The 22,505-nt window shown below is 41.7% G+C and overlaps 1 protein-coding gene across 4 annotated transcripts in view; it reads left to right on the forward strand.

The window, feature by feature from the left end:
- LOC115461368 (SH3 domain-binding protein 2-like) overlaps positions 1 to 16,481 on the forward strand; it is a 245,844-nt gene extending 229,363 nt beyond the window's left edge. For all 4 annotated transcript variants that reach the window (XM_030191123.1, XM_030191126.1, XM_030191125.1 and 1 more), the window contains 2 exons: positions 4,032 to 4,091; positions 15,981 to 16,481. In XM_030191123.1, the coding sequence (XP_030046983.1) occupies positions 4,032 to 4,091; positions 15,981 to 16,118 (198 nt within the window). In that variant the 3' untranslated portion in view covers positions 16,119 to 16,481. The remainder of the gene's footprint in view (positions 1 to 4,031; positions 4,092 to 15,980) is intronic.
- Positions 16,482 to 22,505: the final 6,024 nt, after the last annotated feature.

Below are 22,505 nucleotides of genomic sequence, written 5' to 3' on the forward strand. Positions count from 1 at the left end.
CTGTGATCTGATGAGACTTGGCTTTGAAGATAAGAAGAATATTGGCTCATTCATAGAGGACTTGTATGCAAGAGGCCAGCTAGTGTGCTAGAGTTCTTTTTGCAACTAGTATATCAGTTCCATTAAGATCGAAGGATTTTCTAGTTCATTCTAGAGGTTCAAAAGGAGACTTCATGAGTGAAGTAAGGACTAGATTTAAGTCCTAAGGCACTGGGAGCATTTGCAGTAGAGGCTTTACATGAAGTAGGCAAATAGCTACAATTGGGAAACTGGAAGGTTATTCACTGAAGCTTGGTACATTGACAGCACACTGAGATACACACTAATAGAAGAAGTTTGAAGGCCAATATGATATAATTGGCAGAACATAAGAATAGCCATACTGGGTCAGACCAATGGTCCATCTAGGCCCAGTGTCATGTTTCTAACAGTGGCCAATCCAGGTCACAAGTACCTGGAAGAAACCCAATTAATAGCAACATTCCATGCTACCAATCCCAGGGCAAGCAGTGGCTTCCCAATGTCTATCTCAATAGCAGACTAAGGACGTTTCCTCCAGGAACTTGTATAAATATTTTTAAACCCAACTACACTAACCACTGTTACTTTTTAAAACAAATAGGAGGAAATATTTTTTTCACACAACAATTAGTTAAGCTCTGGAACTCTTTACTGGAGGATGTAGTAACATCAGTTAGTGTATCTGGATTTTAAAAAGGTTTGGTCAAGTTCCTGGAGGAAAAGTCCATAGTCTTGTTATTGAGCTGGACATGGATTGGCCACTGTTGGAAACAGGATATTGGGGCTAGATGGACCATTGGTCTGACCCAGTATGGCTATTCTTATGTTTTTTGTGTTTGGACTGTTACCATAGGGAATTCACTTTCTACCTATTTTATTCAGCAAGTCCATGAAAGTGTCAGGGCATCTTCTGCAAGATGTAAAGGAGAAGGAAGAAGAAAAGTAGAGATGAAGCTTCATATTCTGTTCCTTGGCGAGGAAGTCAATTTTGCGGTGTTCCATAGTCTTGAAAGAGGAACCTCAGAATTTCCAGATTGAGGGACTATCCATGAAGTTGAAGCACCCTGCTGAGCTTATCAGCTAACTGATCCTGCAGCTCAAGTATATAATGGCCTGGATCTGGATGCGGTTGGCTATAGCAACATCCCAGATCCTGGCTACTTCTCAGCAGAGGCAAAGAGAGCCCTGAACACCCTTGCTTGTTCCTGTAAAACATTGCTACTTATTGTCCATCTGAATGATTATAGAGGAACTGTGAAGAGGGTGATGGAATACTCTTAGGGTATAGAAGGTTGCCCCGAGTTCCAAGTGGTTGATATGCAGGGTTATCTCTTATCTTGACCACAGTCCTTGTGAATGATGATTGTCACAATAAGATCCCCCCCCCCAACCCCCAGGTCAAGGCATCTGTAGTCAGGATTAACTGAATCTGTCATTTGCATCCACCAACATATTAAGAGACAAAACTAGCAAGGTGGATACAGTATGACAGAGCAAGAGTGGTTTAGAGCGTTGGTTCCACTGGAACTTGAGATCTCACTGAGAACATCACATTTTCAGGCAAGTTAAGGGTATGACAAAATACAGTTTCTGCCATGAGCCTCAGCATCTGTAAATAAGCCCTGTCTATGACGTTAGTTACTGATTAGTGCGGCTTGAGCCCAGTCATGAGCGATTGGATCCTGTTCGCTGAAAGAAAAGCTGTGGCTTTGAATAGTGATAACAGTTTTCTGGCTTATGGCTCAGGCCCCTATTTACTAAACTGTGTTAAGTGTTTATTGCAGGAATTACATGTGTTAACAGCATGACACCATGTTGTCAATGCAGCACGTTAAACTGTTACCACATTAAACAAGTAATCTAGAAATAGCCATTAGGGAATGAGTGGGGAATGCACCTTGCAATTCATAATATGAATTTGTTAATGCATCAGATAACATGGTACACTTAGTTATTCCTTTAGAGGTTAAGCTGACTGCATGTCGGCCCTCCCAAAAGTGCTGGAAGTGCCTCACCCTATCTCTTACCACAGAGATTTTACACCTAATGCACTTTAACTTTTGTAGATTATGCATATTAGGTACGGAATCCAACGGCACTTTAGTAAATAGGGATTTCAGCTGGAGTGAGGCCAGAATCTGGTTCTGTGAGCCCTCATTCACAACTATCCTGGGACCTTCTTTTGTATCTTCTCCTAACTTCTTGTAGTCCATTCCGTTCCAGGGACAGTCATCAGCCAGGGACCGTGCTCCTAGAGATCCTTTCCTTCTCCCCTTCCTCCTCCCCAGTAGCATCTATCCCACTTGTAGTCAAACTGATGGAGAGCATGGTAACCAAACAACTCGACGAATACATAAACAAATTCTCAATCTTACATGAATCACAAAAAGGATTTTGTCCCCTCCATAGCACTGAAATAGTACTCACTACTCTCCTGGCCAAATTCAAGCAGGAAATAGCAATAGGCAATAATATACTTCTCCTTCAATTTGACATGTCTAGTGCTTTCAACATGGTAAACCACAACATACTAATTAGACTCCTAGACTACTACAGCATTGGTGGAAACATACTAAGGGCTTCCTAACCATGAGAACATACCAAGTGAAATCTAAATCAAACATATCATCACTGTGGAAAGCCGACTGCGGAGTACCTCAAGGATCACTACTATCACCGACCCTCTTCAACCTAATGATGACACCACTAGCCAAGTCCTTATCCAATCAAGGCCTCAACCCATTCATCTGTGCAAATGACGTCACTATATACATACCTTATAAACACAATCTGACAGAAATCACAAATGTAATCAAGCTCAGCCTAAACATCATAAACTCATGGGCAAATGCATTCCAACTAAAACTCAATACTGACAAATCACACTGTCTCATCCTCTCATCCCAATATAATACGTACAAACCCACAAAGATAAGCACACCAAACCACACCCTCCCTATCTCAGCCAGTCTAAAAATCCTCGGCGTCACTATCGACTGTCACCTTACACTTGAGAGCCAAGTTAACTCTATAACTAAGAAAATGTTCCATTCAATGTGGAAACTCAAACATGTGAAACCATACTTCTCGAGGGAAACATTTTGCAGCTTGATTCAATCAATGGTACTAAGCCATGCAGACTACTGCAATGGACTCTACACGGGATGCAAAGAACAATTCATTAAGAAACTACAGACCGTCCAAAACACAGCAGCCAGGCTTATATTTGGAAAAAGGCAATTCGAAAGCGCCAAACCCCTCCGAGAAAAACTACATTGGCTACCAATTAAAGAACGTATTGCTTTCAAAATCTGCACCCTGATCCATAAAATTATCTACGGCGAAGCCCCAGGATATATGACAGACCCCTTAGACCTACCAACAAGAAACGCAACCAGATCAACACGAACTTACCTAAATCTCCACTACCCAATCTGCAAAGGTCTCAAATACAAATCAACTTATGGATCCAATTTCTCCTACATAAGTACAAAACTGTGGAACGCACTACCAAAAGCCGTGAAAACAACGTACGACCACCTAAGCTTCCAGAAATCACTAAAAACTTACCTGTTCAAAAAGGCATACCCCACCGACCCAACTTAAGTGCCTAAACTCCGCAACACAATGAAACCAAAGCTTGTAACAGACTATATAACTCTTTTAATTCCCCAATGTGTCTATAACATATGAACCATACACGACCACATTAACTCCTTGTATCTGTTTCCATGCTGGAGATGGCGAACGCCTCTACGGTACACTGTAAGCCACATTGAGCCTGCAAATAGGTGGGAAAATGTGGGATACAAATGTAACAATAGTAATAATCTCGGTCCCAGCCAACCCAGGGGAATAGAAGGTTAAATTAATTTTAGGTCCCTCTGCCCAGCAGTGCACGGCAACAGATCTGAGTTGCTATACTGTGCCTAATGTTTAGTCGGTTGCCTTGCAATGAATATAACTTCTCATGGCTTGAATTTAACGCTATACTGTTTGTTTTTGTACAGGTCTTGGTTGTATGGGACACATCTTCAGAAAAGGTTAGAAACTACAGAATCTTTGAACAGGTTAGTACAAATTCTAAACTGAATAGAACAAGCATAACTACTTGCACAGTATGTTCTTTTGTGTTCTGTTTCAAGGTACCCAAAATATGTTTTAAAGCTAACATGAGCTAAGCATTAATGTATGTGGGAGGCTCCACAAAAAGCTTCACCTAATCTATATTGTGAAATTATTAGGAGGGCATGAGCTAGCAACTGCCAAACAGTAAAGTAATGAAAACATAATCATCAGAAGGTTAATAAGTCATTGTAATAAATCATCAGGGCAAGCCAAGATTATTCTTGAGTGCATAAGTAGTGGTATTACCAGAAGTCCCCTCCCCCCTTTCTCTTGAAAATTCATTTTTTGATGCCCTGTCTTCATTTTCATAGGATAGAAGCAGATCATAAGTACATACCTATTGCCATACTGGGACAGATCAAAGGCCCATCAAGCCCAGCATCCTGTTTCCAACAGTGGCCAATCCAGGTCAGAAATACCTGGCAAGATCCCCAAAAAGTACAAAACATTTTATGCTGCTTATCCCAGAAATAGTGGATTTTCCCCAAGTCCAATTTAATAATGGTCTATTTACTTTTCCTTTAGGAAGCCATCCAAACCTTTTTTCAACTCTGCTAAGCTAACTGCCTTTACCACATTCTCTGGCAACAAATTCCAGAGTTTAATTACATGTTGAGTGAAGAAAGATTTTCTCCGATTTGTTTTAAATTTACTACTTTGTAGCTTCATCGCATGCCCCCTAGTCCTAGTATTTTTGGAAAGCGTAAACAGACGCTTCACGTCTACCCATTCCACTCCACTCTTTATTTTTTTTTTTTTTATTTGAAAGAAATTTTTTATTTAATCTCATTATTCATAAGTACAATCACAAAATCAATTACCCACTATGCAACAAGCCTTAGTGAACTGTACAATAATATCAACTATTGAAAACTTAATGAATTTTACTCCCCTCCCTCCCCCCCATCTTCACGTAATGGCTGAATACACTGTGTAATAGTGGCATTAGTCCATAAACACTCTAGATGATTCCATTCCTCCGCCTTTGGTTCAAATCTGCCCTTTCGTCTGTCCGTCAGTTGTTCAAGTCCCATTATGGTGCGGAGTCTTGTTTTCCACTCCACGACTGTAGGACCCACTTTCTTTTTCCAGTGGGCTGCAATTTCCAGCTTCGCAGCTGATAAACATAGTCTTTTAATCCGCTTCTGCCACTTCTTGCCTCTTTTATTCCCCCACCCTAATAGGCACCATTTAGGTTCCCCTACAAACTGTGTCCCCAGAATAGAGGTCATGCACATAGTTATATCGTCCCAGAAAGAACGAATAAGCGGGCATGACCACCACACATGCATAAAATTGCCCAGGTCCTTATCACAACGCCAACATCTGTCTGAGGCACTAGCATACATCAATTTTACCCTGTCTGGTGTATAGTACCACCTGCTTAAAACTTTGTAGGCATTTTCCTTTATTAGTACACACGTGGATGCCTTTTTTACCTCTATACAAACCCTTTCCCATTCTTTCACACTCATTTCACAGTTCAAATCTTTCTCCCATGCTTTCATATAGGCTAATTTAGTCAATGTACTACCTCTAATATAATTGTACAATTTGGAAATGCCCCTCTTCCCTACCTCAAGAGTAATCCATATGTTCTCTAATGGCTCCCTTCCCCTCTGGTCCCCCTGTAGCCACCCCTGTCTACTCATATAGTGTTTAACCTGTAGATAAGCATAGTTATCCGACGCTCGTAGGGCAAACTTCCTTTTTAGTGTCTCAAATGTTTTTAATGAACCATCCGACATCAGATCTCGAAATCTCCTCAGACCTTTTTTATACCATTCATGAAAAGTTCCCCCCTCTTCGCCCGCTGGGAACTCTACTTCATGGATTATATGCGCCAATGTAGATGTTTTAACTCCTTTTTTAAATTTTCGTTTCAATACCTCCCAAGTATGTAGCAAATGTCCTATAAAAGGATTATCAGTTCCCCCACGTGGGCCATACATCCTTCCAGATCCCCACAAGCCCCTTTCCAAATTACACCCAGGCACCAGTTGCTGCTCTAATACAGCCACTGGCGCCCCCTCCCCCTTACTCCATTCCGCCACCTGTTTCATTTGTGCTGCCTGATAATACCAGGTGATGTTGGGCATCCCTCTCCCTCCTTCTTCCACTCCCCTCCACATGATTCGCTTAGATAGTCTCGCCCTTCTTTCTCCCCAAGCAAAATTTGACATTTCAGACTGTAATCTGCTCAGGGTTCCCGAGGGGACTTCCAATGGTAACGTTTGGAATAGGAATAACAACCTAGGAAGTACGTTCATCTTAATGACCGCAATCCTGCCCCACCATGAAAGCATCCCATTTTTCCATCTGCTTAAGTCATTTCTTAGTTCTCTAATCAAGGGAATATAGTTAAGCCCGTATAAGGATTCTAGGTTCCTGGGGAGCCTAACCCCTAAATATCGAAAATTCTCCTTGGCATGCTTAAAAGAAAATCTGGTTAATGTGCTTCTCAGATCTAAGGTGGTGCACTTTATTCCCAGCACTTCAGACTTATCATAGTTAACTTTAAAACCGGAAAAAGCTCCGAACGCCTTCAGCTCCCGACAGATATTTTGCAAGGACTCCTCTGGGCGACTCACATAAAAGAGAATGTCGTCGGCAAATAATGCCAATTTGTGCTCTCGGTCTCCCACCTTGATCCCCTGAATGCTAACCGTTTCCCTAATCCGCTGCGCAAGCGGCTCAATTGCCAATGCAAACAGCAGAGGTGACAGGGGGCAACCCTGCCTTGTACCCCGCTGTACCTGAAACTGGTCCGAATATCCCCCATTAACTTTTATACGGGCTTTTGGTGTTGCATATAGCCCCTTCATCCATGTCAATACCTTTGGGCCAAATCCCATACATTCCAACACCTCCCACAGGTACTGCCATTCAACCCGGTCAAAGGCCTTTTCTGCATCTGTTGTTAAGAGTACAAAATCTCCCCCTCTACGTTGTGCCTCCCATATTATATTCAGCGTTCTCCTTATATTATCAGCGACTTGCCTTTGTGGGACAAAGCCGGATTGGTCCTCATGGATTAATTGGGGCAGAAATTTGTTAATTCGCTCCGCCATGACCTTAGCAAGTATCTTAATATCTATATTAATGAGGGATATTGGTCTATAGGAAGCACATAACGTGGGATCTCTCCCCGGTTTAGGAATCACCGAGATTCCTGCTTCATACATACTACTCGGCAGCTTTCCCGATGTAAAGCACTCATTCCCCACCCTTAACAATAATGGCCCCACCTCCTTATTCATTACCTTGTAGAACTTAGCTGTGTACCCATCCAATCCCGGCGCTTTCCCACCTTTTAATCCTTTAATGACTCTTTCTATCTCATCTAATACTATCGGTTTATCTAAGAAGTCTTTTTGTGTTTCAGATAGTGTATGCAATCCTAATCTGCTCAAATATTCTTTAATCTTTTCCCCCGAATCCGTACTCTCTTTAGTATACAACGCTTTATAAAATTGGGCAAACCTATCTCTCATCTCCTTGTCTTGGTACAATAGTGAGTCCCCCTCCCCTTTAAGTTTCACTATAGTATTGCCCACTCTGCGCATGCGGAGATGTCGCGCCAGCATTCGTCCTGCTTTATTACTGTATTCAAAAAACTTTTGCTGTGCTAACTTCCTTTGAAACTCCATCTGCTTTATTTGGATTTGTTGCAGCGCGGACCTACATTCCCTCAATTCTGGCAGAACCTCAGGGCATTGTCCTCCTTGATGCTGGACTTCTAAGGACACCAGTCTTTGTCTTACTTCTAATTCCCGCCTTCGCCCCTCCCTCTTTCTTTGACTCCCCTTTTTGATCAGGTGTCCTCTCACCACTGCTTTAAGAGCGTCCCATAGCGTCCCTTCTGTTACATCCCCTTTATCATTGTAAACTAGGTATTCTTGTATCGCCCTGCTAACAGCTTCACAATCCTCAACTGAGTCGAGCAGGGATTCATTCAATCTCCAAAAGGTGTGTCCCTTTTCTCTCCCCATACCCTTCCAGGAGACCCATATGGGGGCATGGTCTGATACATGAATACTTCCTATATTAGAATCCCCTACTTCCCCCCATAGATTACGGGAGCCCCATATTGCATCTATCCTTGTATACGTTTGTTGGGCGTGTGAATAGAAAGTATAAGTCCTCTGCCCCGGGTGCTGCAATCTCCAAACATCTATCAGATCCAAATCCCTGAACAGACTCAGTAACTTTGTCGTATTTGCTGAGACTCCACCCTTTTTCTTACCCTTTGAGTGATCTAGGTCAGCTATTGCCCAGTTGAAGTCCCCTCCCACAATCACTTCTCCCTGTACAAATTCTATCAATTCCAGTCTTAATTTTTCAAAGAACGCACCCTGTCCCTCGTTAGGTGCGTATATATTAACTAACGTGATCATTTGTTCATTGACCTTTCCCTTAACTGCTATACATCTTCCCTGGCTCTCCAGGTATGTTTGCTCATGAACAAAAGGTACCTTTTCTTTAATGTAGATTGCCAATCCTCCCTTTTTCCCACCTCTAGGGTCTGCCAGAATAAAATTCTGGCCCAGGTTTTTATATTGAATAAGCCTAGCATCTTTCCTCTGGATATGCGTTTCCTGCATCATGATAATGTCCCAATGCATTTTTGATATTTCTCTAAATACAATTCTCCTTTTTTCAGGTGTGTTCAGCCCATTTACATTCCATGAACCAACTGTGATCATGCCCTCTCCTCCCCCTCCCCTCCCCCCCCCCCCCCCTCCCCTCCTCCCCTCTCCCCCGATGGCTGCTACTACCAGCTGCCAGTTTATCCCTAAGGAAGTGTCGTCCCCCTGGGATCTTTACCCCTCTTATATCACCCACATAGTAAAACCTTCATTCCTATTCATTCTTTCCAATATACTCTGTTCAAATCATACATATATAAACAGTTAAACGTTACCAGTCTTGTCTTACTTACTACCAATACTTAAATGGTCAAACGCTATGCCTGGGCCTAAGCCCCTTGACATTTGTCCGTTCAAGTGTCCCCATGCTGCTCCAGGCCACGCTCCTTCCGCGTTCCGTTTGTATTGCTGCCCTGTTTCCCCTGAAGATGCCCTCTCCCTTTGCCGGGATTGTTCTCTCCATTGCCTTCCACAGTGGGATTTTGTAACTCCTCCGGTACATCTGCACATCCCATGTTCTCTAGTATCTTCCTCGCTGCTGCCGGGTGTTGTATTTTCCTTGTCTGATTCCCCACCGTGACCATTAGGCCGCTGGGGAAGATCCATCTGTAGCGCAGGCCAGCTTTTTGCAGATATCTCGTTACCTCGCGGAATTCCCGCCTTTTTTGTAGAGTGGTTTTCGCCAGGTCTTGGAAGATCTGTAGTTTACAACTTTTCCAATGTATATCACCCATAGCTCGGGCTTTCCGCCATACAGTCTCCTTCACCTGAAAATCGTGAAAACATGCAATAATATCTCTAGGGTTTTCTCCCCGCTGCGGTCCCAGACTCCGGTGTGCACGATCAATTTTAATTTCAGTCTTGTCTGCATACTCCTGGGAGTCTCTTCCATGGCTCATTATAAAGTTACAAATTTCTTGCACCACTTTCGTAGCTTCCAAATATTGAGCCTCCTCAGGAACTCCTTTAAATCTCAGATTCCCCCTTCGAGAACGATTCTCAAGGTCTTCCACCCTGATCTCCAACTCGTCACGCTGTCGTTTCTCTTCTTTAATTTTTTTCGTCATACTCTGCACCTCCATTTCCATTACCTCCATGCGTTCCTCAGTTTCTCCCATGCGCTTGCCAATGTCCTTTACTTCTTCCCGCAGCTCTTTAACAGCAGCTTGAATACTATTTCTAGTATTTATCATTTCTGCTTTCAAGTCTTGGAACCACTTTATAAATTCACTTCTCTCAATTTCTCCCTCTCTGCCGCTTCGTTCCTCGAGTTCGTCCTCCGTCTCGGGTTCCTCCGGCGCCATTTTGTTTACTCGCGGGGGTAACCCAGTTTGCTCTCTGCCTCCCGCTTTCGCCGATTCCGCCGCGTATTTAAATTTGGAAAGTTTCCTTCTGGCTGCCATCAAATCTGGTAAGTTCAACCATTCGTCTGTGGAAATATTATTCGCCCGATGTGAGGATTTATTAGCAATTTACTTCGCGTCCCCGCGGAGCTACAAATTTAAGCTACCGGTCCCATCGGTGACGTCACTTCCTCCCCTCCACTCTTTATTTTATAGACCTCTATCATATCTCCTCTCAGCTGTCTTTTCTCCAAGCTGAAGTGACTGCTAAAATGATACAAACCTATAACACAGCTCTATACAGAAATAAGGGGGAGAATCGGAAGCATATCCAGGGTTTGATGTCAGTGGGAGCAGACCTTTTTTAAAATAGGCGTTAGTGTGAAACTGAAGGGTTAATCTGCATAGGTGCCATTTTATTCAAACTCTGTTTTGAGAAGTGGCCATTCCCCTTGTACCCCACCTAGCTACGTCTGTGGGGAGAATATGATCGAAAGGTTTAAATATTCAGCAGAAAGGTAGATATGAAATTTGTAGTTCCATAGAGAATTGTGCGGCTTGAACACTTCTGGATCTAAGTTACATAAGAACTGTCATACTAGTCAGACCAAAGGTTTGTCAAATTCAGTATCTTGTTTCCAACTGTGGCCAATTCGGGTCACAAGTACCTGACAGGAACCCAAACAGAAGTAAGATTCCATGCTACTTACCCCCAGGGATAAGCAACAACTTTCCTAGGTCTACCTTAATAGCGGTTTATGAACTTTCCTTCAGGAACTTGGCCAACTTTTTTTTTAACCAAGCTACTCTAACTGCCAAATTGCCACATTCTCTGGCAGTAAATTCCAGAGCTTAATTGTGTGTTAAATGAAAGCATTTTCTCTCCAATTTGTTTTAAATGTACTACTTAGTAACTTCATGGTGTGTCCCTTAGCCTTTGTACTCTTTGTAAGATTTAATGACAGATTCGTGTTTATATATTTCACTCAACTAATATATTTTTTTCAATTTTATTTTTATTAATTTTCAAAAAATCAAATACAAACTTCAGGTTAATGACCCCCTACTATCATCAAGCAGTAAACATAGCCAAAGTGAAAAGGTGCAACATCCCTCCCTCCCCTCTACTACCCTTCTATCTTAGTCCTAGTTCCACCCCCTTTGTTTTCAGTCACAGACCAAGAAAGCAAAGCCAAACTAGAACAATAACAATATCCATAACAACAACAATTATGTATAGAAAACTAGTAGCAATAACAATTTCATACAGAAAGGTAATAGCAAGGATAAGGATCAACTATCAAATTATTCAGGCAGGGTTCTTGCCCACCAATTAAATGGCTCCTAGCTCCTTTGAAATGTGTCCTTTTTATCATGCTTCTGCGGCTTATCCCAGAAATAGTGGATTGGAGGAGTGGCCTAGTGGTTAGAGCACTGGTCTTGCAATCCAGAGGTGGCCGGTTCAAATCCCACTGCTGCTCCTTGTGATCTTGGGCAAATCACTTGCCTCAGGTACAAACTTAGATTGAGGACCCTCCTGGGACAGAGAAATATCCAGAGAACCTGAATGTAACTCACCTTGAGCTACTACTGAAAAAGGTGCGAGCAAAATCTAAATAAGTAAATTGTGAGCCAGTGTAAGAAACATGCATTCCAAAATCTTAAGCTTATCAAAATTAGGGATGGTGAGAGTCCTCCAGCAACTCACCAACTTCATCTGTACAACTGTTATCAGAACCCCCACCACTCTTTGCCTATCCCTATCTAAATCAGCTGATAGCTTATTAAGGAGAAAGATTCCCAGATCCTACGGTAGATCCCTCTTGATAGTAGCCAGGGTAGAGTTGCATTCAAGCCAGAATGCAATGACCTTGGGACATTCCTATCAAATAGGAATCTGAAAAGGACCATATTTTTACCCCCAACTATGCCGCTTGCCAGGATGGTGAGCTGCATATCTTTAATACTCCAGCTGAGTATGTCTAACAACATTATCTTTAATAAGAGCCTTAAATAATGGCAGTAAGTTAAGCTTATATAACTGCCCCACTTCCCTCCCTATCTGAATTCCTAAGTACTTGAGGGAGGTAGAAGCTATTTAGAGGGGTAGGTTCCCTCTAAAGCTTGAACTTCATCAGTGGGGAGTGATACGTTCAGACAGGTGGCTGTACGCCTCCAGTTCCTCAAGCACACCCGGGAGCGACTGTTTTAGATAAGCCACAGTCAACATGATGTCATATCTAAATAGGGATAGGGAAAGTTTAAACTCTTCCCCTTCCTTTACCAGACCCCTGATCACCCACCTCTGCCAAATGCAAATTGCTAGTGACTCAGTCATCAAAATGAAGAGGGGATAGTGGGGATCCCTGCCTGGTTCCCCTACTAAGTGAGAATGTATCAGAGTACTCACCATTAACACAGACCCTAGCTCATGGGTTTTGATACAGGACAGCCACCCAGGCCAAAATGTTCTTACCTAGGCCTGCCTGCTCCAACACTGCCAACACGAAGGGTCCCTCAATGCAATAGAAAACTTCTTCTGCATCGATCACCAGCAGAATTGTTGTTACCCCTTTAGAATGCACCCAATGAATAAGATGAACTAGATAGCACACATTGTTGCCAGCCATATAGCCTGGGATAAAACCAGATTGGTCCTTGTGTATAAAGTGGGACATAAACCTTTTTTTTTGTTTTGTTACATTTGTACCCCGCGCTTTCCCACTCATGGCAGGCTCAATGCGGCTTACATGGGGCAATGGAGGGTTAAGTGACTTGCCCAGAGTCACAAGGAGCTGCCTGTGCTGAAGTGGGAATCGAACTCAGTTCCCCAGGACCAAAATCCACCACCAAAGTCCACCACCCTAACCACTAGGCCACTCCTCCACTCCACTTTTAAACAAAAAGCCAAAATTCAGGTTAAGGAGGGGGAGATCAGGTGATATGAACTGCAGCAAAGCAGGTTCTTACCCTCTTTTTGAATAACATGATACCCATTTCTGTTAAGGTATCTGCTAATTAATCTCCCTCAAATATTGAATTAAACACCAGGTGCCAGAAATGCTGAATACGTCTTATAAAACTAGACTGTAAAGCCATCAAGGCCAGCTGCTTTGTTCAATTTAAGGTCTTCAATTGCCCTCAATTCTTCTTCTGTAATCTACCTTTTCAAGCTATCCATTTGTTTTGGCAGAAGGTCAGGTACGGCTAGATCTGTCAGATTCTCCTAAACTTTGCGCCCATCTGCATGGAATTCAGAAGCATATAAGTACTGATAAGAATTAGCAAATGTGGTGTGAATTTCCAGAGGGTCGCTTTCTAGCTGACCCCTATCCCCCTCCTTGCAGCTGCAAGATCATATGTTGAGTTTGCTGTTTCTTAAGCTGTTGCGCTAATAACCTGCTAGACCTATTCCCCTCCTCAAAATAGATCTGCTTACATTTATTGAGGTCATGGTTAATCTTAGCAGCCTGCAACATTCTTCATCTAGCTTGCAGTAACATCAACTTCCATTACTTAGCAGGGGAAGGGTGCCTCACTAGTAGCTGCTGTAGCAGAGATATCTCCCGAGATGGCTGCTGATAGGCCTGTCCCTTCTCACTCTTATTTCTACTAGCAAATTTAATAATCCCCCCCCCCCCCCCCATTACTGCCTTAAAACCATCCCAAAGAATCTGGGGCCAAACCTCACCCGTATCATTACATTCAAAATAATCTTTGACTCTCTCGAGCAGCTGTCTGGTTTCTTTGTCTCCCAACAAGGAATCATTTAATTTCCAGTAATGGGTCCCATGCTGCACCAACATTCCTCCCAGATCAAGCCAAATTAGACTCTGTCTCCCATCCCTGGGCCCAGAGCACCTGACATAAGCATAGGATCTACTAATATGTAATCAGTGCATGAGATAGAGTTGTGAACATGTGTGTACAACATGTACTTTCCAGTCTGTGGCTTTCATTGGTGTTAAAAGTCAACCAAACTGAAAGATTTCACAAAATGTTTAAAACTTTGCCTGTCCCCCTCATCACAAGGGTAGCTTTCTGCTTATGGCGTATGCAATAGATGTTCATTCTTCCAAAGTAAGTGGGTCTTCTGAATCAAACATATAGCTGCATTTAACTTTTGTGCTTCCCTCCACTGCAATTGCCTCTTGAATGGTGAATTTAGCTCCTTAACGTTCTCTTCGAACTCCTAGTCATTTATAGATTCACTAAAATCAGAGCTCTGAAAGGTGATGTACTCGGGACTCCTTCCCATACTCATCCCCTCCTCCCCATACTCATCCCCTCCTCCCCCCGCCTCCCCCTTACACTGAGCCTGCCAGTTCCCACCCCTCAGGTAACCCTAGAGGAAATAAGCTCTGAATCTTCCCCATACATGCACCAAGCATACACACCCTGTACTTCCATCTCGCAGTCGACCATCCACACTAGATAAGATATGGAAGGCCAGATGCTATCCACTCCCCTTAATCAGCTCTGTTATTATAACCCAAGAAGCTAGTCATAAACAGTCAAAATTACCATAGTAGTTTTGCACCTTTCATAGTCAGCTACTTAAGGAGGCCTCTGTCATTGGTGACCTGTTGCTGTTGGGGTCGCTCCTTCAACGTGGATGTCTTCTTCACTGCCCCTGAGTTTCTATCATTATACCCAAGTCCAGGAGCATGGCAACTGCCTCCTCTTTATTCCGTATTCAGTAAGCTTGCTATCTTTCATAAATACAAGATGTAACGGATATTACCATTTATAGCAGATTCCATCCGCCCTAAGTTTGGCAGTTAAGTCTGATGTTCACGTTTCCTGAGCAAAGGGGCAGTGGCAAGATCTTGATAGATTTCTGTTTGGTAGGTATCCCATTCTGATGTCATCTGCTCTTGCCTTAGCTGCCACTTCCCTTTATAGCTATGAAAACATACAGTAATGTCCTTAGCCATATTAGAATTAGCCTTTCCGAGCCCCTGTGAGGATATGCCACCTTAATGGACTCTGGAGCGATAGGGTATAAGTCATCCAGAAGCAAAAAGTTCACAGTTTTTTGCACTATCAACTCACAGCTCATATACTGAGGGAACTCAGGGATGCCATAGAAATGCAGATTACAGTTCTGACTGCAGTTTTCTAGGTCTTCTATCTTCTCCATCATGTCTGCCATTTCCTGCCACATAGCCATCAACTGCTTCTTGATAATAGAGAACGCCTCAGCTTGTTCCTCTACTCTGATCTCTGTCTCCTCCAGACAGCGACCCAATTTGGAGATTCCTCTCTGCAGGTCTGCTCCAAGGGATGTCCTTTCTTCCTATACTGCCCTTAAATCTATTTTGATCTCCCAGAGCCACTCATGCACCTCCAACAGGGGCTCAGCCCTTCCTTTCATTGCCATCCACTTCCAACTGAGAAGCAGCATGCACAGAGAAAATTGCCGCTATTTTGTCTCCCAGTCTGCAACCTTGCACTAGTCCTGAAAATCCCTTGCCAGACCCCCCCCCCCTCCCTTCCCAGGTAATATCTGCTTGTAGCTAAGAGGACATACTGTCCTGCAAATTGACACTTGCTCCAAACCAGATGTAAATGTGTGCATGGACTCTGTGTTGTACAAAGTATTTTATAAAATATGCACATACATCGTAATTTTGTCCTAGTTCCACCCAGATTACACCCTCATGAATGTCTGTGCACATCTTTCCGTACATCTACTTTTTATGCATGTGTTTGTCCATACAGGTCTAAAAGTGCCATTTTCGGCATTTATAGCATGCTTCACACGCAAAAGTGGCTTAAATAATTATTCCCTACATATGATCCTGCTGACATGTATTTTTTTCTGTTTCTCTTACAGGACTCAAAGGTGTACCTTGAAGGAGATTCAGTGTTTTCCGATATAGGAAACTTAGTTGAACACTACCACACTCATGTGTTACCTGGCCATCGTGATCTTCTTCTTCAACACCCATATGGTTACACTGGACCAACATGACCAAACTCACATGGGTCACTGACTTTCAAGAACTAAGATCTGAACATACCGTGGGAAGAATGCTAAGCACAGATTTGTCATTGCATAACAATGCACCCAACTGGGCTTTGTTGACCTAAGACACTTTGCAGAAAAGAGTAAGGGCAGATTATAGCCACGGTCTTAAGTGCAATAAGTTCAACTCACGTTTTGGTGGGTCCAAGGATGTGGCCATTTCACTTTATCTTTCAGAATGGAAAGCATTGGGACTGTCCCCATGGGTTACTTGTTTTGGTTTCTGTTTTTCTCACGCCCCTTCTCTTTTAAAAGTATGGACAACAGACAATACAGTCCTTTTGCACACTGCTTCTTATTAAGTGCACTGAGTGGTGGACCCCATTTTTCAAAATAGTACCCTGAGTTTCACATGCCTTATTTATTGGTATTGTATAGGAAGCATAGAAGTCTGTTCATCTGTACAGACAATAGGCTGTGCTGCCTCTGATCACTGGAGTGCGTTTTCCTCCTAATTAAAAAAAAAAACAAAACAAAAAAGTCAGTCCTTCTTCCTACATTCTTTGAAGCCTGCTCTGTATGTCACTGACTTCTATAAATATTGGGAAGGTTTTATTTCGGGCTTTCAGAAGCTTTGCTTCTGGTGCATTCCCTAGGGGGTTGGGTATGCCATATACTCTTTAGGGGATAGGGGTACCAGACTGTTTTCATTCCAAACAGGCTGTGATTGTCTGCTTCTGTGCATCTGTATAAACAGATGGTGATAACCAAGATACAGAAATAAAAAATGAGAAGTTAATGTAAGAAAAAAGAAAGTTACTGAATGGCACTTACTGTAGATGACATGCTGTGATTGAATAGATGACATTCCATACATGTCCTAAGAAATAAAAATGTATGACTGCATAGTCACTGGGCTATTTCTACCCATCTGCTTTCTAACAATTACATTATGAATATTTTTTTTACGGTGAGTAAATGCAGTAATAAAGCAGCACAGTTCTTACTGTGGTGTTAAGTACATTGCTTTGGAACGATATTTCCCGCTGCATCTGAGACGTATTTATTGTCTGCACATTTTGAGGATAGTTTCCATTCTGCTGGCAAAGTATGTAGATTCTTTTCAACTTTCACCCCTAGGTTATTTCCCTAGGAATGTTTGCTGCAAGGTACAGTAAGCAGATAGAAAAGCACCCATGTACTTTGCCTTAGCTTTGTCTGCAGGGTGAAGCTATACACATAGATTTGACAGTATAACTTACATGTATGTATTTTTCCCCCTGACCTAAATATTCCCCCAGGAATGCAAACAGCTAACATTAGCCATCTAGGTAAACTACATAGCAGTAGTTAAGAACTGTGGTGTGCAAGTCTCATCCTAGGGTATCTAGCCATGTAGCTCCTTCATGAGCTGCTCGGTCTCTTTGAAAATCGCCCACCCCCATGTGTGACAGTGTTGGACAAAGAGGTATATGTTGGGGAAACGTGTAATTCTATGTTGGGATGGATGTTCTGAGATCAGCTGATGTTCCGTCCTCTGCTCTTTTGTAGGAATGGAAAGGTCAGTATTCAGTGGGGTGGCTACTGCTTAAAGATATCCACTTAAGTTATCCAGAAATGTTAACAGTATTTTATCAACAAAACAAAACTCTCTCATGTAATGGCAAAAAATAGTAATTTCAACAATAAACTAAAGATTCTGTGGAGTGCATCTGTTTTAAAGGGAATTAAGGGAAAAGCCTCTGAATTTAACCCAATCTCCAACCCAAGTAGTCAGCTCGGGATTCATATAGCATGTGAAAGTCAAAAGAGTAAATTAGCTTTTAAGTGCAGATACAAAGCAACAAGTGGGTCATCGGTCAAACACACCGACTTCGGGCCAAGGGTTTCGCTAGTAACGCTGTGTCAAGGCGTGAGAAACCATAAAGGTTCACATATGAGCATGCTGTCCTGGTTGCTTCCTGCTTGCTTTTAGCAATTTTCATTCATTTGGAACTAAAAGGGTTTTTGCTTATGATGATATAATTCCCAGCAGAAGCTTTCTCAACCTTGTTATTATTCAATGACTACTTGGTTGGAGGGTTGGGTTAAATTCAGAGGCTTTTCCCTTAATTCCCTTTAAAACAGATTCACTCCACAGAATCTTTAGTCTGTTGTTGAAATTACTATTTTTTGCCATTACATAAGAGAGTTTTGTTGTGTTGTACATTTATATATAATACCCTCTCACCCTCGGGTTGTGACATATAACTAACAGTATTTTTATCCACACTGTCAATTTTAAGTATGGCAACCAAATGTGCAGTCCTAAACTTAGATGTTATCCATTTAATTTAGGATAATTATGAACAGAGTCCTGCTTAAAGGGATAAACCTAACCTAATAGCACCTGAATATTGTCATTGTCTGGTTAAGTTTATACTATGCCCCAATAACTACCTCCAGTCCTTCCCTTATTCCTGACTTATAAACTCTTGGCTGATGTCAAGGTATTGAACCAAAGGCTAAGCATTGATTGGCCCCAAATTGAACAGAGAAAAATATATGCATTTAACTCCAAAGTTAACATAATTCCTTTTCAATATTGACATCAGATTTTATTCTTCTACCTTGACATCCTGGCACATTGCTGCTACTTTTGAAGCAAGAGAAGAGGTTACATATTTGCTTGTGCTTGCCTTTAATAAAAGAAACCAGTTGCACACCAGAGAAGAGAGTTTCAATGACATGTATCTGTCAATGTGTTTTCCCATGAGCTCTTGGACATAGGTGCTTCAAATTGAAATAACTGGAATGTTTTATCATTCTTCTGTAAATTAAAAAAAAACAAAACACGTCAATAATTACACTTATGTAATGTGATAGTCAAGTGTTGCCTAGGACAAACAAAATTGCTTATTTAGGGATCTATTTACTAAGGCATGCTAGAGGTTTTAGTATTCTACAATTAGCGTGTAGGCGCCCACAGGGATATTGTAGGCGCGTACATGGTTAACGCACGTTAAAATGCTGACGGGCCTAATAGATAAAAATGTGCAATTGTTTAGCACCATATTGTTCCCATGCCAAAGGAGAGCTGCCCTAGCAGTTACCTCTACCTCTACTCTTGGTGGCCCTACTCTTCAGTAGCAACGTTACCACCATTGTGTCGTTGAGTTTAGATTCACAGATGCAACTTTCAGCTCTACTTGCACAACTTCAGATTTCAGCTCTGACATCGACTTTTGGGATCTAGGCAGCAATCCGCAACAGTGCTCACAGCCGTAGATTCAGGCTGTTTTTTTACTGTTCTCTTCCTTTGCGATATACTGATTAACAGAGAAAAATGGATTAATACACTGAAATAGAAGTGTGCAAATACTGTACTTAATATTTCTCACTTCACTTCATGTATTTCACATGTTAAGCTACAAAGAACTCTTTCTAAATAAGACCACATGGAATTCTTGTTTGTATATTACTTGAAATCTGAAAATTCGTGAATGTGATATGTAATATTTGTGAATGTTTTTATAATAATATGTAACAGTATGCATTTCTATAAAAAAAATAAAATAATGAAAGCAGAAGGAAAGGAGACCAAATATACTTTGTTTTTTCATTTGACTGATGTATTATTAACATCCCTTCAAAAACTGACTCATTCACTGACAGGAAAGGAGACAAAAACTCATCAAACTGAAAAACTTGTCTCCTGAGTCACTCTGATTGGAAAGCCTGTATTGATGGTTCAAATCAAATAAGTTTTATTTTTATTTCACTGAAAAAACCCCCCATTAAAATCAGCACTATAAGAAGATGTACAACACATTAAAAAGCAAAAAAAAGAAAAAAATATTTGAAAAGGTTGGACTGATGAAGAGAGATGATGACTTTTTGCCCATTAAAGCTCTGATTGGGCTTGCACACTTTTTTTTAAAGTTCAAACCATCTTTATTGAAATTTTCATTAGAAAAACATAACAAGCATTCAATACACAATATAGGAGCTAAATTAGTCGTATACATATGTATAAGGGAAATAACAACCAAACTGATGCATTTTGGAGAGATATCCTGCACACAAAGGTTCAAAAACTCAAAATAAAGTAAGAGAATATGACAAATTACATATAAAGAAAAAACGAAAGAGAAGGAAAGGAACAGAGAATCAGAAGACTAAGCAAAACAATACAATGCAGTATAAGTCAAAATGTATTGATACAATCATTGATAAACTTACATAATATGGAATCTTTTCATTTTCACAACTACTGGCTCCAACACTCTAAGGAGATTCTTAACTGTTAGTTTTTTCTGCTAATTTAGCCTCGTATTGTAAATAAACATATGGAGTTCCACCAAAAAGTAAATGAGAGTTTACTATTATCCTTCCACTCCCTTAGAACATATTTTAAAGCTATGGAGATTAATATATCAAAAAGCTTGCACTGTCCCACTGATAAATCTTCTCAAAACAGAGAGATCAGAGGATAATAGTTTTTTTTTAACTTTTTATTATCTCATGGGATCCAGTACAGGCATAATAAACAAGATATTAGGATAACAAATGCACAATGACATCATCCTGGTTAGCCCATCGAGTCCCATAACTTTTTCCTTTATTCCAACAACATTACCCTTCTCCCTACCCTCCCTCCTTCCCCTCCCCCCCCCCCAATCCTGTATTCATCGCTTATTCAGCACACAACCCCAGCTGGTCCGATAATAGTTTTATATGAAATTGGTGAATTAATACTTAGGAGAAGTGAAGTCCTATTCCATATTAAATCCCAAAACATCTGTAAGTTGGACAGGAAAATTACATGTGTTCCATCGTTACTATAGCCGAGTTATATGACCAACATAAAATGGATAAATTGTAATTAATTTTATGTTAACAGGGATTTATTACTCGCCAACTCTCTTAAATTAGATTCAAGGCAAGTTACAGTGATCAAAATTCAAAACTGATGATAACTGTCAGGAATTATAAATAATTCAACAGGAGAGCTAACAGCAAGTAGTTGCAACTCCTAGCATTTTCTGTAAATTTAACAAGCTCACCAACTGGGAACCATCTAACAGGCAGGTACCATCTAAAATTTTAAACACTAAACAAAGTGCTTTAAAAACAACCCGAGCCTGCATAGGCAACCAGTGTAGATTATTCAATAAAGATATTATGATCCCTCCAGACTTCTGAAATATCAAACGTGCAGCTGAATTCGGAATCACCTGAATTCTAGAAAATTGTTTAGACGATGGACCCAAGTAGAGAGAGTTCCCATAATTCAATAAAGATAAAATGTTGTTTAACCCACGTGGAGGGGCATAATTGAAAGGGGCGCCCAAGTTTCCCTGAGGACGTCCTTGCAGGACGTCCTGGCGAAGGGGCGGAGAAACCTGTATTATCAAAACAAGATGGGCGTCCATCTTTTGTTTCGATAATACGGTCGGGGATGCCCAAATCTCAACATTTAAGTCGACCTGATGTGGCGGCGGCGGGCAGCGACGGGGGGAGAGTTGGTGGCGGGAGGGGGGTTCAAGGGGATCGTTGGTAGGGGCCAGGGCCAAATCTACGGGGGCCCAAGCCCCTCAGGCCCCCATGTAGCTATGCCACTGATAAGTAAGAATGGTAAGAAGGCGGCTGAGGGGAGATATGATAGAAGTCTATAAATAATGAGTGGAGTTGAACGGGTAGATGTGAAGCGTCTGTTTACTCTTTCCAAAAATATTAGGACTAGGGGGCATGCGATGAAGCTACAATGTAGTAAATTTAAAACGAATTGGAGAAAACCTTTCTTCACTCAACATGTAATTAAACTCTGGAATTCATTGCCAGACAATGTGGTAAAGGCGGTTAGCATAGCGGAGTTTAAAAAAAGGTTTGGACGGCTTCCTAAAGGAAAAGTCTATAGACCATTATTAAATGGGCTTGGTGAAAATCCACTATTTCTGGGATGAGCAGTATAAAATGTTTTGTACTTTTTGGGGATCTTGCCAGGTATTTGTGACCTGGATTGGCCACTGTTGGAAACAGGATGCTGGGCTTGATGGACCTTTGGTCTGTCCCAGTATGGCAATACTTATGTATTTATGAGTTAGAAAGTAAGGTGACTGATTAAAGAAAGTTGCAGAGGCTTTTGCAACAGGTTTCCTAGAGTTGTCTAGTGTGTGTTGCAGCTTTGTTCCAGTTTTTCTCCTGTTCCTGCCTGCCTTGTTCTAGCCCAGCTCCTGCTCCATGTTCCTGCCCTGCTTCCTGCCTTTGTTCCAGCCCTGTCTTCCAGCTCCAGCCTTGTCTTCAGTCCAGTCTTGCCCAGGTGTCTCACCCACTGCCAGTCGGGATCTAGCCAGCCCTTGGGTTGGCTAGGTAGTGTCAACTGGGCTGCAACCCAGTGGCTGACCCCGAGGC

Source organism: Microcaecilia unicolor, chromosome 2 (genome assembly GCF_901765095.1).
Source record: "Microcaecilia unicolor chromosome 2, aMicUni1.1, whole genome shotgun sequence".
NCBI classification, from domain to species: Eukaryota; Metazoa; Chordata; class Amphibia; order Gymnophiona; family Siphonopidae; genus Microcaecilia; species Microcaecilia unicolor.